This window comes from Dipodomys ordii, unplaced genomic scaffold (assembly GCF_000151885.1).
Source record: "Dipodomys ordii isolate 6190 unplaced genomic scaffold, Dord_2.0 Scaffold22, whole genome shotgun sequence".
Classification (NCBI taxonomy): domain Eukaryota; kingdom Metazoa; phylum Chordata; class Mammalia; order Rodentia; family Heteromyidae; genus Dipodomys; species Dipodomys ordii.
This window is the reverse complement of record NW_012267238.1, coordinates 15266553-15283974: the sequence shown is the minus strand read 5'-3', so window position 1 is coordinate 15283974 and position 17422 is coordinate 15266553. Positions and strand designations below refer to the sequence as shown.

The window sequence follows — 17422 nt, the reverse complement described above, 5'->3', positions numbered from 1 at the left end:
CAGAGTGTGTAGGAGATTGAGAAACTTGGTCTGATGATCACAGTAATGGCAATTGATATTTTAACACTTGTCCATCTAAGTCTTTAGCCTATGCTTTTAAAATCTACGGCCACCATCCCACACAGCTTCATTGTTTGCACAGGTCTCCTCTGGATGCAAACTGTGTCATAGAACAGTAGTACTGTGAGGGGGACAAGTACCAGTGCTCATGCCTGTAATCCTAGCTACTTAGGGTACCGAGAGAGGATTGCAGTTAAAAGCCAGCCCAGGCCGGAAAGGCCACAAGACTCTCATTTCCAATAAATTATTGGAAAAAAAAAGGGGGGGATAACAAAAAATCCTAGGCAGGAGCTAACTTGGCAAGTTTTAGGAAGAGAGGGTAGGTCAAAGTGACCGGAGGGTGATGAGCGAGGCAGAATACAGCAAAGAGAAAAAGAGATGGAACCTGGTCTCAAACGTCTTAGAAGCCTGATCAATTTTCTTTCACTTGGAATGAGAAATCTTTGATAGGTTTTAAGCAGAAGAACACCATGATCTGTGCAAATAGTTAAAAATACTCGTCTAATACACACACACACAAACACACACACACACACACACACACACACACACACACACACTACTCATCCTCCTGGGTGCCAGTGGCTCACCCCTATAATCCTAGCTCCTCAAGAGGCTGAGATTTGAGGATCACAGTTTGAAGCTTGCCTGAGCAGAGCAGTGCATGAGACTCTTATCTCCAATTAAACACCAAAAAGCCAGAAGTGGAGATTCAGCCTTGAGTGAAGGAAGTATCCAAGAGAGACCATAAGTTCAAGCCCAAGTACTGGCACACAAAAACCTAACCAACCAAACAAATAATATCCCTCTTGTGCAGTGAGTAGATCAATGGTGAGAAATGGTGGGAGCAGCAGACCAGTCAGGAGACAGTTACCAAGTAAAAATGGATGATCAGATTTAAAAGATATAGAGGTAATGTGGATTAAATAAGATAATGCATATAAAATATATACCAAGTGCCTGAAAGTCTCAAATAAGTGCTTGCTACAGATGATATATTCCAATTAAAAGCTAGTTTTATTTCCCTAAGTCAACTAGGAATCAGATCATATATGCAAGTGCAAGTTAGCAAATTCGCTCCATCATTTACTATTCATAAGCTAACTGAATAAGTCACATTTGGGGCTTCATTCCCTGTCCTCCCAACTCATTGTAAACTGGATGAGATGAACTCTACTGCTATTTCCAAGTGCTAACTTTGTCAGAGCCTTTCTTTATGGGGTCCATCAGTCAGAGTCTAGTCAGTGGTGTGAAGTGACTTATACCACTATAAGGATTGGACTTTACAAAATTGTAGAAATCAGTGAAGTACAGTACGCATGGTATTGCATCTCTGGCTGTCTAATGTGTGCCTGATGCCCAAATACTACAGACCATCCGGTCCTGGGGTCAGGAAGAAAACCCATGTATGACACATAGAAAATGCTGGGTAACACAGGACCACAGGGACAAACCGTCCTTAATCCCTCTAACCTTGATCGAGCAAATTATGGAGAAACCAGAACACTTAGCCACTCATTTATTGACCAGTATTCAGGCTAGATGAAGATTTTCAGGATGTCCTGGTACTGCCCATGCTAACAGGTGAGCTACCTGTTCATGTCACCAGCCACCCAATGCTGCTCTCTGATCTCCCAATCTGGTGTCAAGTTCTCTTGTGGTCAACTCTAATCTAGAACCATGTAGGGAAGGAAATTCTAGGAAAGGAAGCTTCGATTTAGTTGACACAATACAAAGCTACTTGATTCCATTCCTTGTCAGCTTAGTGTGTGTGTGTGTTATACATATATATATACATTACATATATATGTGTGTGTATGTGTGTGTGTGTGTGTGTATATATATATATATATATATATATATGCTATTCCTCTCCCCAGGCAAGGTTGTGAAGTCACTTTTTTGTGTGTGTGTGTGAGTCGTGGGGCTTGAACTCTGGGCTTGGGCGCTGTGCCTGCACTCTTCAGCTCAAGGTGAGCACTCTACTGCTTGAGCCACAGTGCCACTTCTGGCTTTCTAGGGATTTATTGGAGATAAGAGTCTCATGGACTTTCCTGCCCAGGCTGGCTTTGAACCTAGATCCTAGATCCTCAGATCTCAGCCTCCTGAGTAGCTAGTATTACAGGCGGGAGCCACCGGCACCCGGCTTGTGAAGTCCATTTATCCATCATTGGAGTCTTGTGCTAGCTGATTCATATTCTCTTCTTTGCTATCTTCTTACTTCATTTTGTTCTGGTTTTTTTTGTTTTAATTTTAATTTAATTTCATATTTGAGTAATTGTACAAAGGAGTTGCCATTCAATAAGGCAGTTTATGAATATAACGAATCTTAATCCATGTCACCTCTTTCATCGTTCTTCTCCATGCCTCCCAACCCTCCCCTTTCCCTCAATTTTCTTAATTTTGTAAAATAGGCATTGCATTTTATGACTGGATTCTCCCCCTCTTTCCTCAGTTCTCTATTACTTCTCCCCTCTATCCCATCCTCTGGTTATGTTTTGCTGAACAATAAATCAATCTAAATCTATAGGCATAAAACAATCGCCATCAGTGTTTTATATGGGAAGTATTTGTAAAGGACACAGCAAGAATGCTTCTTCTAGGCCCCACAATGCCTGGGCCAGGCTGGCTCCACCAGGAGGGGCTAGGAACAGCTGGGTCTAGATGATCTACTTTCAGGATAGAATCTTTACTTATATATCTAGAACCTAGCTTGGATGTTTAAAGGTTTGCTCATCTGGTCTTCTCAACTGAAAGCCTGTATGTGGCTTTTCCCACAGGGCATCTAGAGGTAGTCAGAGAACTTGGAAGGATGCTCAGAGATCTCAAGTCAGTTCTCTAGCAAATGAAGTAAAACTGAATGTCCTGTTTCTACATAGCTTTGAAAGTCACTTGGTGTCACAGCATTCTTCGTTGGTTGAAGCAGTCATAGCCTTCCCAGAATCAAGGGAAGGTAAATAAACTTTGCCCTCCAATAAGAGGAGGGCAAAGAAACTGAGGTCTTTTTTTGGAACTACCACTTGGGTTTTGTCAACTCTAGTTCATGCTGGTACAGTCTGTGCTAGTTCACACTTTAGTCATTTGTGTGACATCACTCCTATTCCTATTTCTCTTCCAGGTCAACTGATAAGAGAGTCCTGCCTTAGAGAATATCATCATTTGCTTTCCTTCTCATTCTTCCCTAGCTGTCTTGGAAAATCGCTCATCCCTCAAAACTAAGCTCACATTTAAATTTTTTGGCAAACTTACCAAGAAGTAACCATCTTCCTTTTAACACCTGGGCTTGAACCCCTGCTTTTATTTCATGGCCTACATGATACTTAATGGTTTCATCTGACAACAATATGATAAGAGGTGGTCTAGCCAACACCCAGAGATGAGAAAATGTCTTGGGCTGGTTTGTGAAGGAAAGAAAGTTGTCTGCCTCTAAATCTAACAAAAATTTTGGCCAAAATACTGTTCTACTTTAAAATGAATGACACAATAAAACAAAAAAAAGGAAGATATGATTGGCAAAACATCTGACTTCAGAAGAAAGCAGAAAGCTATGAAACATGCCTGCCTTACACGGGAATGACTTATAACCTAACTGGCTACATTTTGGTCATTGCATAGATGCAGTACATAATAAGACTCTATTCCTGAAGAATCAGACCACATGTCCTGAAAACTTTATTTATTCAACAGATTACTACTTGATGTGTGTGTGTGTGTGTGTGTGTGTGTGTGTGTGTGTGCTGGTGCTGGTGCTGGTGTTGGGTACTGAGGCTCAAAATCAGGGCCTGGAATGGTCCCTGAACTTTTTCACTTAATACCAGCATGCTACCTCATGAGCTCCACTTCTGGCTTTTTGTTGGTTAATTGGAGATGAGACTCATGAACTTTCCTTCCTGGGCTAGCTCTGAACTGAAATCCTCAGATCTCAGCCTCCTGAGTAGGCATGAGCACCAGCACTGGTATTTTCTATGAGTCAGATAATATTGTTGTATGGTGTTCAGAAGCATAGTAATCTCAAAGGCTAGTGAAGGAAACAAGCCAGCCAACAAATTCATAATAAAGAGAATGGGGCTAAGGAAGTTGAAGAGAAAAGAACTTAATGATTAAAAAAAAAACTAACCTCCTTTTGGGTATATGTCTCAATCTCCCTTAATGTGTTGTGATTCTTCTCTGTGAGCGAGGTACAAGGTACTAAGAATAAACTTTGGTCTGCCACTTAATAGCTATTACTGTACTTAGTCTCTTGGAACTTCTGATTCTTCAACTTGGAATCGGTGGTTTTTTTTCCACCTTTCCCAGTAGATATGTTTTTGTCTTACAACTATTCTGAGTGAAGGAGAAGATGCAGCATGCAAGCTATTTATAAACTGATAGGATGTGGTTTCTCCCCATGGATCTGTTGCTTCAGAATGATCTCTCAATACTTATGAGCTTTAGTTCCAGTGAATTTTCCCCTTTAAAAAACCCATCAGAGCAATAGTGAATGGCTTTCTTGCATTTTCTATCAAGACAGCTTTTTGAGAGTTCTAAATGTTCTGCCTAGATTCAAAGCTAGTTTCTTCATGAGCAGTTGAAGTAAATCTTTTCTTAGAAGCTACTGAATATGGATTAGTTGGATTGTGTGGCCAGAAATGAAAAGCAGGCACTGGGGTGACCACTTCAACATTTAATTGGGTTAGCAAAAAGAAAAACTCAAACAAGGGGTTTTCCTTAGGAAGGAAAGGATGTTTACAGCACTCACTCCCTTAGATGATAGATTTTAACCTAAATGCTAGTCTCCTGATGCAATCTTTAATTTAGGAACCATTGCAAATATATATTCGAGCTATACTCGGGTGGCTCTCACCTGTAATCCTAGCTACTCAGGAGACTAAGCTATGAGAATGGAAGCTCAAAACCAGCCCAGGCAGGAAATTCCCTAAGATAATCTCTAACCAGTAAAAATCCTGCAAGTAGAGCTGTGGCTCAAGTGGTAGAGCATCAGCATTGAGAGGAAAAAGCTGCCCCAAGTTCAAGTCCCTGTACTGGCACAAGCACACAAAATCTATTACATAGAAAATATCATGCTAGGGGCTGGGAAGGTGGCTCAGTGGTAGAGTGCTTGCCTTACATGCATGAGGCCCTGGGTTTGATTCCTCAGCACCACATAAGCAAAAAGAAAAAAAGCCGGAAGTGGTGCTGTGGCTCAAGTGGTAGAACGCTAGCCTTGAGCTGAAGAGCTGAGGGACAGCGCCCAGGCCCAGAGTTCAGGCCCCATGACTGGACCCCCCCCCCAAAAAAAGAAAATATCAAGCTAAAATATGAACACATCACAGAAGTTCATTAGAACCTTGCTCTCATTAGATGCAATGGGGAGTCCTCCAAAGGGCTAATAAACCATAGAAGTCATGTTTGAGGATGCCTTTTTTTTTTGGTTCCTCATGGGGCTTGAACTCTGGGTTTGGGCGTTCTCCCTCAGCTCTTCAGCTCAATGCAAGCACTCTACCGCTTGAGGCACAGTGCCACTTCTGGTTTTCTAGTTGTTTATTGGAGATCAGAATCTCATGGACTTTCCTGCCTGGGCTGGCTTTGAACCATGATCTTCAGATCTCAGCCTCCCGAGTAGCTAGGATTACAGGTGTGAGCCACAGGTGCCTGGCAGCTTTAAAGTGAGAAGTTGAACAAGGGAAACTGCCTAGTCCTCAGGCAAGAGCCACTGGGGTTGAAGTTCCATTTTCTGGTGTCTGTATGTCTTCCTCTCAGACAAGCAGTGGGGGGCACGGGATAGATCCTCTCTGCCTGGAACTCCCTCAGGGAAGTGTTTTCCATACAAAGACAAATGTTCTCTGCCTGTCACCAGGGCCAGTTGTGGATAGAGTAAGCTACTGTGGGAGCTGAAGGCTGAGGAGCTAGCTGCAGGCCATTCAGTCTTAGTTGTAAGTCTGGTCTTTGTTTTCTTTCTACATTCACACTGAAATTTGACTCCTTTGCCTTTTTTTTTTTTTTTTTGGAAAATACCTGCAAAGAGTTTCATCCCTAGTAAGAAAAGCTGTTGATAAGAGAAGCCTCTGATGGGGAAGGGGCTTCTTCAAGTTTTTTCAAAGGAGACAAACCCTTCAAACATGCTGAGGCAGGGATGCCTGGACAAGCATAAAAGGTCAGGCTCGCAAAGGGGTCATCTTTAACCAAGGATTAGGTTAGGTGTTAGAACAGTTTCCTCTGTGACAGCAGAGTTCAGGGCCAGGCATATACATATCACCTTTAATATACTTTATTCCAACTATCTATCAACAGATAGATGATTGATATTTTCAAGGTAGAGAAAAAAATTATTCTAATATCTCCAAATACAACTAGACTTTCTTATGGTCATAGTTATCACTGTTCTTGGTTAGAATTATGGGTTATTTTATCACCTGAACACACACCACAAAATGTTTCCAACACTATGTCTGGGCTCTTTCTTGCTCAGAAAATATTAGAGGGCGGGGAACAATCCAAGATTCCTGTTCTCCTGAAACATATGTTTACCTGGTTTATTTTAACGTTTTATTTATTTATTTTGCTTGCTTGTTTGTATTTGTGCAGTACTGGAGCTTCAATTCAGGGTCTTACACTCTTGTTTGGCTTTTTCACTCAAGGTTCACTTTAACACTTCAGCCACACCTCCACTTTTGGTTTTTTGATGATTAAATGGAGATAAGGCTTGCAGATTTTCTGCCTGGTATGGCTTCAAATTGCAATTCTCAGCTCCCAGCCTCCAGAGTAGCTAGGGTTACAGGGCTGGCCTTTGTTTCTTATTTGAAACCACTCACAGATCGACTCCACAGCCTGAGTTCCAATTTGAGCTATGCACACATTAGTCCTCATAAGTCAACTGTGGAGAATCTACCAGGGATAGTCAACATATCTGATTTTGTTCTTGCTCTTGCTTTTGCTGAGACAGTCTCACTAACTAGATCAGGCTGTACTCAATTTCCTTCGGTCCTGCTTTATGGGCATGCACCAAAACACTTGGCTTGCAGGTACTCATGTGAGTCCTTTCTACTACCTACTGTGTGATCTTGGACAAACTGTTTAACATCGCAGAACATGTTTTCTCAAGATGTAAGAAATAAATGAAATAGCAAATGTAAATCATGGAAGCCCATGTCTAGCGTGTTCTATATGAGTTCTCTGTTACTGATTTGATAATGGTATTCTTTTACCCAACATTTAACGAAGTTCCCTTCTTGTGGCAGGCCCAGTGTGAGGAACAGGACCTTCTGGAGCTCAGGAGCATTGATTCATAAAGCACGTACATCTTTCTTCAGCACCCGCCCTGCCCCCTTCCCACCCTACTCAAGTTTGCCTATTGTAAACTAACTCCATTTATTGTTGCTGACTAGCTCAGAATCTCACATTGAGTAGCCCTCCAAGCCTTCAGTTTGCCCACAATTTTCTACCTATGGGCTTATAATAGGGACTTAATGCTAGCTGGTTATTCTTTGTCTCCTTAGGGTGTTCTTCGAGAGTGGGGAATTATTCAATTCATTTTTACTAGTCATCTGATTTGTTCCTCTCTGAAGCTCAAATGCTGATTAAATTATTTTGCTCTGCTCTGATCCTTTACTTATTAGGTCTGTGGGCTAGTGGTGTTGAGCATTACTTGGTGGAGACATACAAAAGACTCAGGCCTCCTCTGAGTCACTGATTTCCAGCTTGGACTTTTTTTTGGGGGGGGCGGGGGAGGGAGATAAAGGCAATCTCTATTTTTGAAGTGACTGTTTGGTTCTGTCATTTAACTATTGCTTTGGTTTTAGCCTCAGTTTCACAATCTCTTTAAGGGGTAGAGTTTCCTTCACCAAGACATTAGGACATAAGCAGTTTCAGGAGCTCCAGGCATGGAGCCAAAGGCCTAAAAAAGTTTATTCCATTCGTGCTCTCAGCCAATATAAGAAAAGACAACTAAAAATACAAAACAAATATGAGTACCACCTGGATGGCACGGACATTCTTCCAACCTAAAAACGCATGAGTGAATCAGCCCCAGGAAAAGTGACAAGTGTGGGACAAAAGGATCTCAGGATGAGGGCAGAAATCCCTTTACTTAGGTGGCCCCCCACTGTGATCCCAGCTACTCAGGAGGTGGAGATTGGAGGATCCTAGTCACAGCAAGGACAAGAAACAAAAACCACAGCAAAAGGAATGAAGGTGTGGCTCATGTGATAGAATAATTACCTACCAAGCTCCTGAAGCCCAGACTTCAATCCCCAGTACTGAAACATAAAAATCTATTTACCCAAATCTTCGGACCTGGGCTCCAGCTGTATTTAACACCAGACTGGAAAGTTAGATTGTGTCTTTAACGGGCTTGTTCTGCCCCAGACCAAAATAACAACAACAACAACAATAAATTATTTAGCATTTACTATTTGCCAGTCCCTGTTTACAGACATGATTTTTTCCCTGGAAGTCTTGAGAACTCTGGTGGGGAGATGAACTTGTCTCAGAGGTTGGCCAGATGGTCCGTGTTGGGGCTGGGAGATGTGTGGTGGTGTGACCCCAGTTAAGCAATAAGTAAACGGTTTAGGATGCCACCTGCTGAGAGTTCCCCTGTCCGACCACCGGCCGACAGGTGGCCAGGCACGAGGGAGGGAAGGGCCGGACGGGACCTCGGGTCTAACCATATCCTCTGCCCCAGACCTTACTCAGGCGTCGAACGGGGAGGCAGGGGCGCAGGCTGCGGGCGGGGGCGCGGGGTGCGCAGGCGGCGGGCGGATCTCGCCGGGTCCCCGGACCTTCACCCCGCACGGGTCGAACCTCTCCCCTGCCGCCCTCTCACCCGCTGAACCTTCTTTAGAAACCGTGTCCCCGAGACAGGAAGGGCGGCGGGCCGCGGAGCACAGAGCGTCCCGGCCTCATTTCCTTTCGAATCCCCCTGTGGAATTTCGTTTCGTACGGTGAGGAAATCGGAGCGCGAGGCGGTCGGCCGGCCGGCTGCGCGACGCCTCCCCCACTCGGGGCTGGAGCCCCGGCCGCCGCGGGCGCGGGCCGGGCGGGGAGAGGGGCCGGGCGCCCACCGAGCGAGCTGCCGACTCGCGCAGTACCAGGCACGGGAGTTGAGACTTTTAAACTTTATCTCTAATCCTCCCGCCGTGGTACGGAGGGAGATCCGCCTGACTCCGAGAGGTTGAGCAATTTGTTCAAGGTCACACCACCGGGATTCCCAGCCACGACCGGCGTAACGCGAAGTCACGAGTTCCTTTGTGTGCTCTTCTCGGCCGGGGGCCGCGGCACATTCAGGTGACAGCTGGAAGAAGAAGGACAAGAAAGTGGGACCCCATCCTGGAACACTCTTCACCTGGGAGGAGGGCGCAGGCCGGCCTAGCGGGAGCCGCGGGGCTCCGTCGCCGCCTGGCCCCGAGCGCGCCGAGCTGTGGGTGGGAGGACAGTGCTCGCCGGGAAGCGGAGTGGGGCGGGGCGGGGCGGGGCGGGCGCAGGGCCGCGGGCGGGGGCCTGACCCCTCCAGCGGGAGGGAGGTCCCGCCCCGTGACCACGCCCCCACGGCCTTCGCCGCTCGCCCATTGGAGAGGAGAGCTGTCGGTCCCCTTCCGCCACCGCCCAGCGAACCTCCTGCGCCGCGCAGCGCTGGGGCAGTGAGAGCGGCGCGGCGCTGAGTGCTGGCGGGTTTCGCAGAGACCCCGAGCCGACGCGGCGGGCGCCGGGCTGCGGGATCGCCGCCGCCTGTAGCCATGACCCTAGCAGTCTGACCCTCTGTCTCAGCCCGCGGCGTCTGATATCCCAACGGGTCGCGGGCAGCGGCGGGGAGCGGCAGCCGCTGCTCCCCGCGTCACCCTTGGCGCCTTATCGCACTCCCTTGCCCGGAGCTGCGAGCAGCGCGCCCCCGTGCAAACTGGGGGTGTCGGCCGGATCCGTCCCCGCCGCCGCCGCTGCCCCGGGCTCTGGCCATGGCCTGGCGGGGCACCGGGCCGAGCGTCCCGGGGGCACCCGGAGGCGTCGGGCTCCGTCTGGGGCCGCTGGTGCTGCGGTTGCTGCTGCTCCTCGGGCCGGCTCGGGGCTTCGGAGACGAGGAGGAGCGGCGGTGCGACCCCATCCGCATCTCCATGTGCCAGAACCTCGGCTACAACGTGACCAAGATGCCCAACCTGGTGGGGCACGAGCTGCAGACGGACGCTGAGCTGCAGCTGACCACGTTCACGCCTCTCATCCAGTACGGCTGCTCCAGCCAGCTGCAGGTGAGCGCCCACCCCCACCCCTCCACCCACCCGGCGGGGTCCCCGGCCCCCCTCGCGAAGCTTCCCCCCCCTCCGCCCCCGTCCTAGTTGGAAGTGTGCAGCTCTACTGGAAAAGTGATTTCCACCCCCCACCCCCCCAACACACACTTTGCTGTCCCTTCTCAGGGACTGGAAGCCAAAACGTTGTGTAAGTCATCTGGCCTGTGAAGGAACCCACTCTCACACCCCGCCCTTCCGTCTATCTCCCCTGCCCACCCATGTCTGGCCAAGCCCCTAACCCCAGTGGAGCTGAGGGGTTTTCTTTGCCAAGGATCCTGGCCGCCACTGCTTGGTGGGTGAGTCCCCGCAGAGCAGCCAGCTGCAGCTAAGATTTGGAAGGAGAGATAAGAAGCAAGAACTTCCCCGTTGTTTATCCCATAATTTGTGTGTGGGGGGGGGATGGGTGAGTGGGTTTATTTAAATACAATACCACTGCACCACGTTCTGCGGAATGGCCTGTCCTCACATCGTCCCCGGTGGATTTAGAGGTCACATAAGTTAGGCTGGTTTTGGCTTGAGTTCTGTCTTGTCCTCAGAGTTGGAGCAGGTTTCATGTTTGGATGAAAAACAACAAACAAACAAACTTCTACGAAGATAGTTTTAATGTTGCAGGCATTTTTTTAAGTCATTAAACATTTGAAAGCTTATGTAATATATAATGATAACAGTAATTGTTCCTTAAATAATAAGTGAAGAAAGAATTTGCATATGCAGGGTAGTCTTAATTGTGCAAAAACAACCAAATTATTATGGGGGGGGGGATTTGTGAACTGAAAGGAAAGTAAAAGAACTTGACATCACTTGTGGTTTGGTTGGTGACGCTGAGTGATTTTAAGAAATTCAGAAAAGAGAGCAGCAGTTGGGGGAAAAAATAAAAGTTAGTTGTCCATGCTTAAAAAAATTCAAAAATCTATGGAGCTGGCTATAACTTCTGATAGATAAGAAACAGACATACAACGTACTTACTTAGCCTCATGTTTCTACATAGGTCATTTTAAAAGTTGGATTGTGGTTTTGGAAAGATGGTTGGGATTAGACCTGTTGCTGGTGAAATATCCCTTTGGAAATTTCAGAACTTTAGAACTAGGTTATAAAAGCTGAAGAAATGATCCTCCAGGTCTCAGTTTGGAAGCAGCACATACCCTGACATCAGTGGCAATTTTCGTTGGAGAAACAGCTTTTGCAGGGATATATATTTTTAATGACACGTAATCTGGAGAAGCAGCCAAGCTGTTTTGAAGGACAAGACTGGATCCCTTTACATGCTGGAAAATAGTTCCTTGTAACTCTAGACCTCATAGACAACATCTGTAAGGAGCCAGGGAGACTGTTTATCAATGCTGGAGGAATTGAGGACAGCAACTGGACTCTCCCCTGCTGCTAGTGCAGTCTCAGGGATTTAACATTTACATTTGCCTAGTGTGCTTCATTATTATTCATTGAGGAAACACAGCCAAACAAATGCTTGGTGACCGGAGACCTCAATCCACAGCTCATCCTCCTGTCTAACAGCATCTCCATTGGTCTCTCTTTTCTGTTTCAGTCCAGGTTTGAATGACCTAAAATAATCATTTTGTTAGATTCTTCAAACTCTTTCATATAGTGACTAAAAGGGGAGAGGTGTTAGATGTCAGATTTTACAAGATTACTTTCTAAAGATGATTTACTATGGGCAGTATGAAAAAGGATTATGCATTATATTTATTTATGTGCTTCCTTTTTTATGTATATCTCTCTGGAAAGAATGAGTGGAGCCAAACTAAGAACCATGTATAAGAAGGATAGATTAGAAAGCACCCTTATTTGAGGTCAGAACAACCAGCTGAACCCCTAAAAGGCTGGCTTAAAAGTAGATATATACATTGTCTTGAAACATTCATTCAGCTGTGTTACAAGCTTTTGCACAAACCTCCAAGCCATTATTTTCTTTGTTCATTACTTTTCCAGTTCTTCCTTTGTTCGGTGTACGTGCCAATGTGTACAGAGAAGATCAACATCCCCATCGGCCCATGTGGTGGCATGTGTCTTTCAGTCAAGAGACGCTGTGAACCCGTCCTGAAAGAATTTGGGTTTGCCTGGCCCGAGAGCCTGAACTGCAGCAAATTCCCACCACAGAATGACCACAATCACATGTGCATGGAAGGGCCAGGTGATGAAGAGGTACCCTTACCTCACAAGACCTCCATCCAGCCTGGGGAAGAGTGTCACTCTGTGGGAACCAATTCTGATCAGTACATCTGGGTGAAAAGGAGTCTAAACTGCGTTCTCAAGTGTGGCTATGATGCTGGCTTATACAGCCGATCTGCTAAGGAATTCACCGACATATGGATGGCGGTGTGGGCCAGCCTATGCTTCATCTCCACCGCCTTCACTGTGCTGACCTTCCTGATTGATTCTTCCAGGTTTTCTTACCCTGAACGCCCCATCATATTCCTCAGTATGTGCTATAATATTTATAGCATTGCTTATATTGTCAGGCTGACTGTAGGCCGGGAAAGGATATCCTGCGATTTTGAAGAGGCAGCAGAACCCATTCTCATCCAAGAAGGACTTAAGAACACAGGATGTGCAATAATTTTCTTGTTGATGTACTTTTTTGGAATGGCCAGCTCCATTTGGTGGGTTATTCTGACACTCACTTGGTTTCTGGCAGCAGGACTCAAATGGGGTCATGAAGCCATTGAAATGCATAGCTCTTATTTCCACATTGCGGCCTGGGCCATCCCTGCCGTGAAAACCATCGTCATCCTGATTATGAGACTGGTGGATGCAGATGAACTGACTGGCCTGTGCTATGTTGGGAACCAGAACCTTGATGCCCTCACTGGCTTTGTAGTGGCTCCCCTCTTTACTTACTTGGTGATTGGAACCTTGTTCATTGCTGCAGGCTTGGTGGCCTTATTCAAAATCCGGTCTAATCTTCAGAAGGATGGGACAAAGACAGACAAGCTAGAGAGGCTGATGGTGAAGATCGGAGTCTTCTCAGTGCTGTACACAGTTCCTGCAACCTGTGTGATTGCTTGCTATTTCTATGAAATCTCCAACTGGGCGCTCTTTCGATATTCTGCAGATGACTCTAATATGGCCGTGGAAATGTTGAAAATCTTTATGTCTTTGCTTGTGGGCATCACTTCAGGCATGTGGATTTGGTCTGCCAAAACTCTTCACACCTGGCAGAAATGTTCCAACAGATTGGTGAATTCTGGGAAGGTAAAAAGAGAGAAGAGAGGGAATGGTTGGGTAAAGCCTGGGAAAGGCAATGAAACTGTGGTGTAAAGCTAGCTAGTCTCCACATGTTCCTCATTTTGAAGGAAGGAACACCAGCAGTTCTTTGGTAATGCTACTAAACGTTGTATGCAGTGATTTTCAATATGAACAAACTAGCAACACTTAAACAATCCCCCCCACACACACACCCAACTTCCCACCCCTCATTCTCATCCCAACATCATAAAACCAATGATTTTGCTGCAGACTTTGGAATGATCCACAATGGAAAAGCCAGTTAAGGGCTTTCAAAGCTGTGAAAAATCAAAATGATCACTTTAGCAGGTCGCAGCTTGGAGTGTGGAGGTCCTGTCTCCACTCCAGGAAACCCAGGGCGATACTGTTTTTTCCTACATGGTGGGATCTGTTTTGTGAATTGATAACTTACAGGAGAGAAAGATTCTTTTTTTTTTTTTTTAGGCCCTTTAAATTTTTAAATACTAACTAGGTCTTGCAGTTAACAAAGTGATCTGTAAACACTGGAAATGCTGGGTTTGGAGAAGTGTTATAAGAGTTTTATAGTTTGGCTGATCTAACATAAACATCTTCTGTGGTACACTGTCTGCTGTTTTGAACTTCACGGATTGCACTCCCAAGAGGTGGTGTCAAAATCTTTCAGTGACTTTGTCATAAAACAGAATTGTTTGGACAAACAAAAGTACTGTGCTAATGCACAGAAAGTATCCAGTGGGGTTTTCTTCTCTTTCCTCCTCTCTTAAAATTTAACATCCCTGTTCTAGGCAGCTGCTGTTTTCTTGATTTTTACACTAATGATTTTTTTTAAAAAAGGTATTTTTATAGGAATTTTTGCACTACAGCGTGCCTAATGAGGGGAAAAGGAAAGGTGATTTGCTTTCTGACAATCACTTAATTCAGAGGAAAATGAGATTTACTTAAGTTGACTTACCTTACCCACCCCAGAGACCTATTGCATTAAGCAATAGGGGGACTTAATATATTTTTCTTTGTGTGATTGCATCTACACAGACGCCAGTCTGGAAGAGCTGAAATGTTAAATTTCTTGGCAACTTTGCATTTGCACAGATTAACTGTGTAATTTGTGTGTGTCAATTACAATTAAAAGCACATTCTTGGACCATGACACAGTATACTCAACTGACTTTCAAACTATGGTCAGCTTGCATTCTTAGAATGATAGTGCCTTTTTTCCCTCAGAGCATAAGAATGTTATCAGAGTCTGGCCTGCTTACCACAATGGAGACTTATTCAATTATGTAAAGGGGACTAAGGACAGTTAATCCAACTACTTGGTGTATGATTGTTTCCTAGTAATTGGCAAAGGCTCCTTAGAAGATTTCATTGGAAGCAGTGTGGCCTGGAGTATTTATATGGTGCTTAATGACTCTCCAGAATGTGGGCCAGGGGCTGGATTGGTTAGCAGGGAATAAATAAAGTGTAGACCATATGAAATGAACTGCAAACTTTAACAGTACAGGTCTTAATTGCCTTTTGTGGAAGTATCCAAAGCTTTAAAAATTTATGTTTTCAGTCCTCACAAGGGGGTACCTCCTAGCAGTCTACTGAAAGTTGCAGTTCTTTTGAAATTATAACTGGTCTTTCTCTGAACCCACTGTAGGCCTTCTGATCTCTGGGACAAAATGTCCATGTCACAGGTTGCTTTCCTTGTAATTTAGACCTGTCTTTGCTTCAGCAATTGTACTTCAGTCACTCATTATTTATTAATTTATGCCTTTTAAAAAAAACAGTAGGAAAACTCTTTATTCTCCCTCCTTTTATCATACTTTGTGAAGAAACATTTGTAGGGATGCAAAATTCCAAATGGATGATTCTATTCTGAAAATAAGAATCCTCCTCTGTCCACCTTGGTTGAGCTTTATGCCCATGATCTGCCAGCTTCCTTCCTTCTTCCCTCCTTGTTCTTGCAGGTTAGTGAGTTGCTGAGATCAAGATGTATACAAGATGTTCATTATGTATTTGGAAAGGATAGTCTTGGGGCTTTTGAGATAAGAGCTATGTGGGTCTGGTGGTCCCTATGGCTTGGTGCAGTCTGAGTACCTAGGCTGAATTTGGAGCAAGGACTCTGGGAACATGAGAACTGATCCCAGGAAGGGCTCATTGAACTCTATCTGAGACCACATATTGCCTCGGAGATGTAAAATGTGAACTCCCTGTGTTGCTTGGACTGTTCCCATAGCTGGCCCTAGAGCATGCATGCACCCAGGGGCAGAGCCTGCCCTTCCTCATTCCCTACTCTGGTATCTTGGGAATTGTTCAGAGTTGCTCTGGCCCAGAAAGGGAAAGAGGACCCTGCAGTAAGGGGCTTATGTTTGTGCCAGAGTATATGATAGGAGATGGTGCAGGTTTCTTTGTAATGCTTCAGTGATTGTGTGACTCAGGCAGCAGTCCGCAGAGGGCTGGGCAACAGGAGGTAATCAGTATCTGTAAATGATTAAGGTTATAATAATCATAACAATAAAAGAACACATGAGAAAACCCAAACACCTGAACCCTGAGTTCTAGAGCTGGTATCTGGCAGCATTTAGGAGTGTGACCATCTGCCTCATCATTCTTGCCTTCTCAGAGAGAAGGTACAGTTGAGCAGAAGTGGATGTTGGTACCGAATGGATTAGTAGCCTTAGTAATGCCACAGGGTCATAGGCTTTTCCTTTCACATTGCAGACAATGAAGAGTGTTTATAGTTTCAGGAGGGGGGAAAAACAACTTTGTGGAAGAGGAGTCAGTTACCAGTGACCTTCAAGTGACTCTGTCTTCTCTTGAATTGTATTGGTTTAGAAAAGAAAAAAAAGTCAGTTATCAGCACTTATGCAATGATGCCAACTCCGTTGCTGTTATACATGTAGGATAGGCTGGACCAGGGTGCTCTTGGCTTTGCTCTTGTCTTTGTATATAACTGGAGGCCTTTGGAGCTTACCTCTGGTTCACTTAGGGTCCTTCCCACAAGCCTCTGCTGGGTCCTGACCTTCCAAACATCTGTGCTTTCCTAGCATTCCTCACAAAGTCAGTTACAGTGGTTTTGATAGAGAATATCCCCTCTGCTGGGGATAGTCTCCATAGAGAGCTCCTAGGTAGGTAGGAATTGGTTCCATGTCACTGTGGCTGTGGAGGCAGACATGTTTGGGCTTGGGTCTCTGTTTGATCTTGTGTAGGTATATTTGAGGAGAGTCTTGCTAAGGAAAAAAAGGTTTGCTTTTCTTTCTTGGAAATCTAGAACTAGGGATAGCTGCAACTTTCTACAAAAAACTTTTGGCATCCAGAGATTTGAGCAAATAAGTCCGAGGACACCTCTGTTCAGTCCCCTTTCTGGTAGGCTCTTTTGTCTTGTTTCCTAAAACTCAAACCTCAGGGCAGGCAGAGAAACATGGAGGAGGGTGGGACTGGCCAGAGCCGTCTGGTTTTGCTCCTTAGTTGATTCATATCCTTCTTCCTTTATGGAGACCTATTTCCTGGTTACTGAGACTGCTTCTGAGCTGGCCTCTTGCCCAGGGACCTGAAACTGGAGAAGAGGTGACCCTTCATTTCCCTGAGATGCTCTCTGACTTTCTTACCCTGTCACTCTGTCACCTGTACTCCCCAATCCCAGAACCTGGGAAATATCTCAGGTTTGAAGTCATTGTTCTATCCAGTTACCCCCCCCCTCCCCCCTCATTTCTGAGCTTTCTCCCCCTGCTTGGCCTCCTGGGTCAGGGAAGGTGTGTGTGTGTGCGTGTGTGCGTGTGTGTGTGCACGCATATGTGTGTGTGTGTGTGTGTGTCATTTCTGAGCTTTCTCCCCCTGCTTGGCCTCCTGGGTCAGGGAAGGGGTGTGTGTGTGTGTGTGTGTGTGTGTGTGTGTGTGTGTGT

At 45.5% G+C, this 17422-nt stretch overlaps 1 protein-coding gene across 1 annotated transcript; it reads left to right on the top strand.

The window, feature by feature from the left end:
• Positions 1 to 9674: 9674 nt before the first annotated feature.
• Positions 9675 to 17219, top strand: Fzd4 (frizzled class receptor 4). The gene is made up of 2 exons (XM_013014172.1): positions 9675 to 10274; positions 12261 to 17219. The coding sequence occupies exons 1-2, from the start codon at positions 9987 to 9989 to the stop codon at positions 13587 to 13589; spliced, it is 1617 nt and encodes a 538-aa protein (XP_012869626.1). The 5' UTR covers positions 9675 to 9986; the 3' UTR covers positions 13590 to 17219.
• The last annotated feature ends 203 nt before the right edge of the window (positions 17220 to 17422 follow it).

Excerpts from the sequence above, each read along its gene's own strand:
- Fzd4 (XM_013014172.1), top strand. The coding sequence starts at position 9,987 with ATGGCCTGGCGGGGCACCGGGCCGAGCGTCCCGGGGGCACCCGGAGGC. Across the intron at positions 10,275-12,260 it reads GCTGCTCCAGCCAGCTGCAG|TTCTTCCTTTGTTCGGTGTA; the intron begins GTGAGCGCCCAC and ends TTACTTTTCCAG.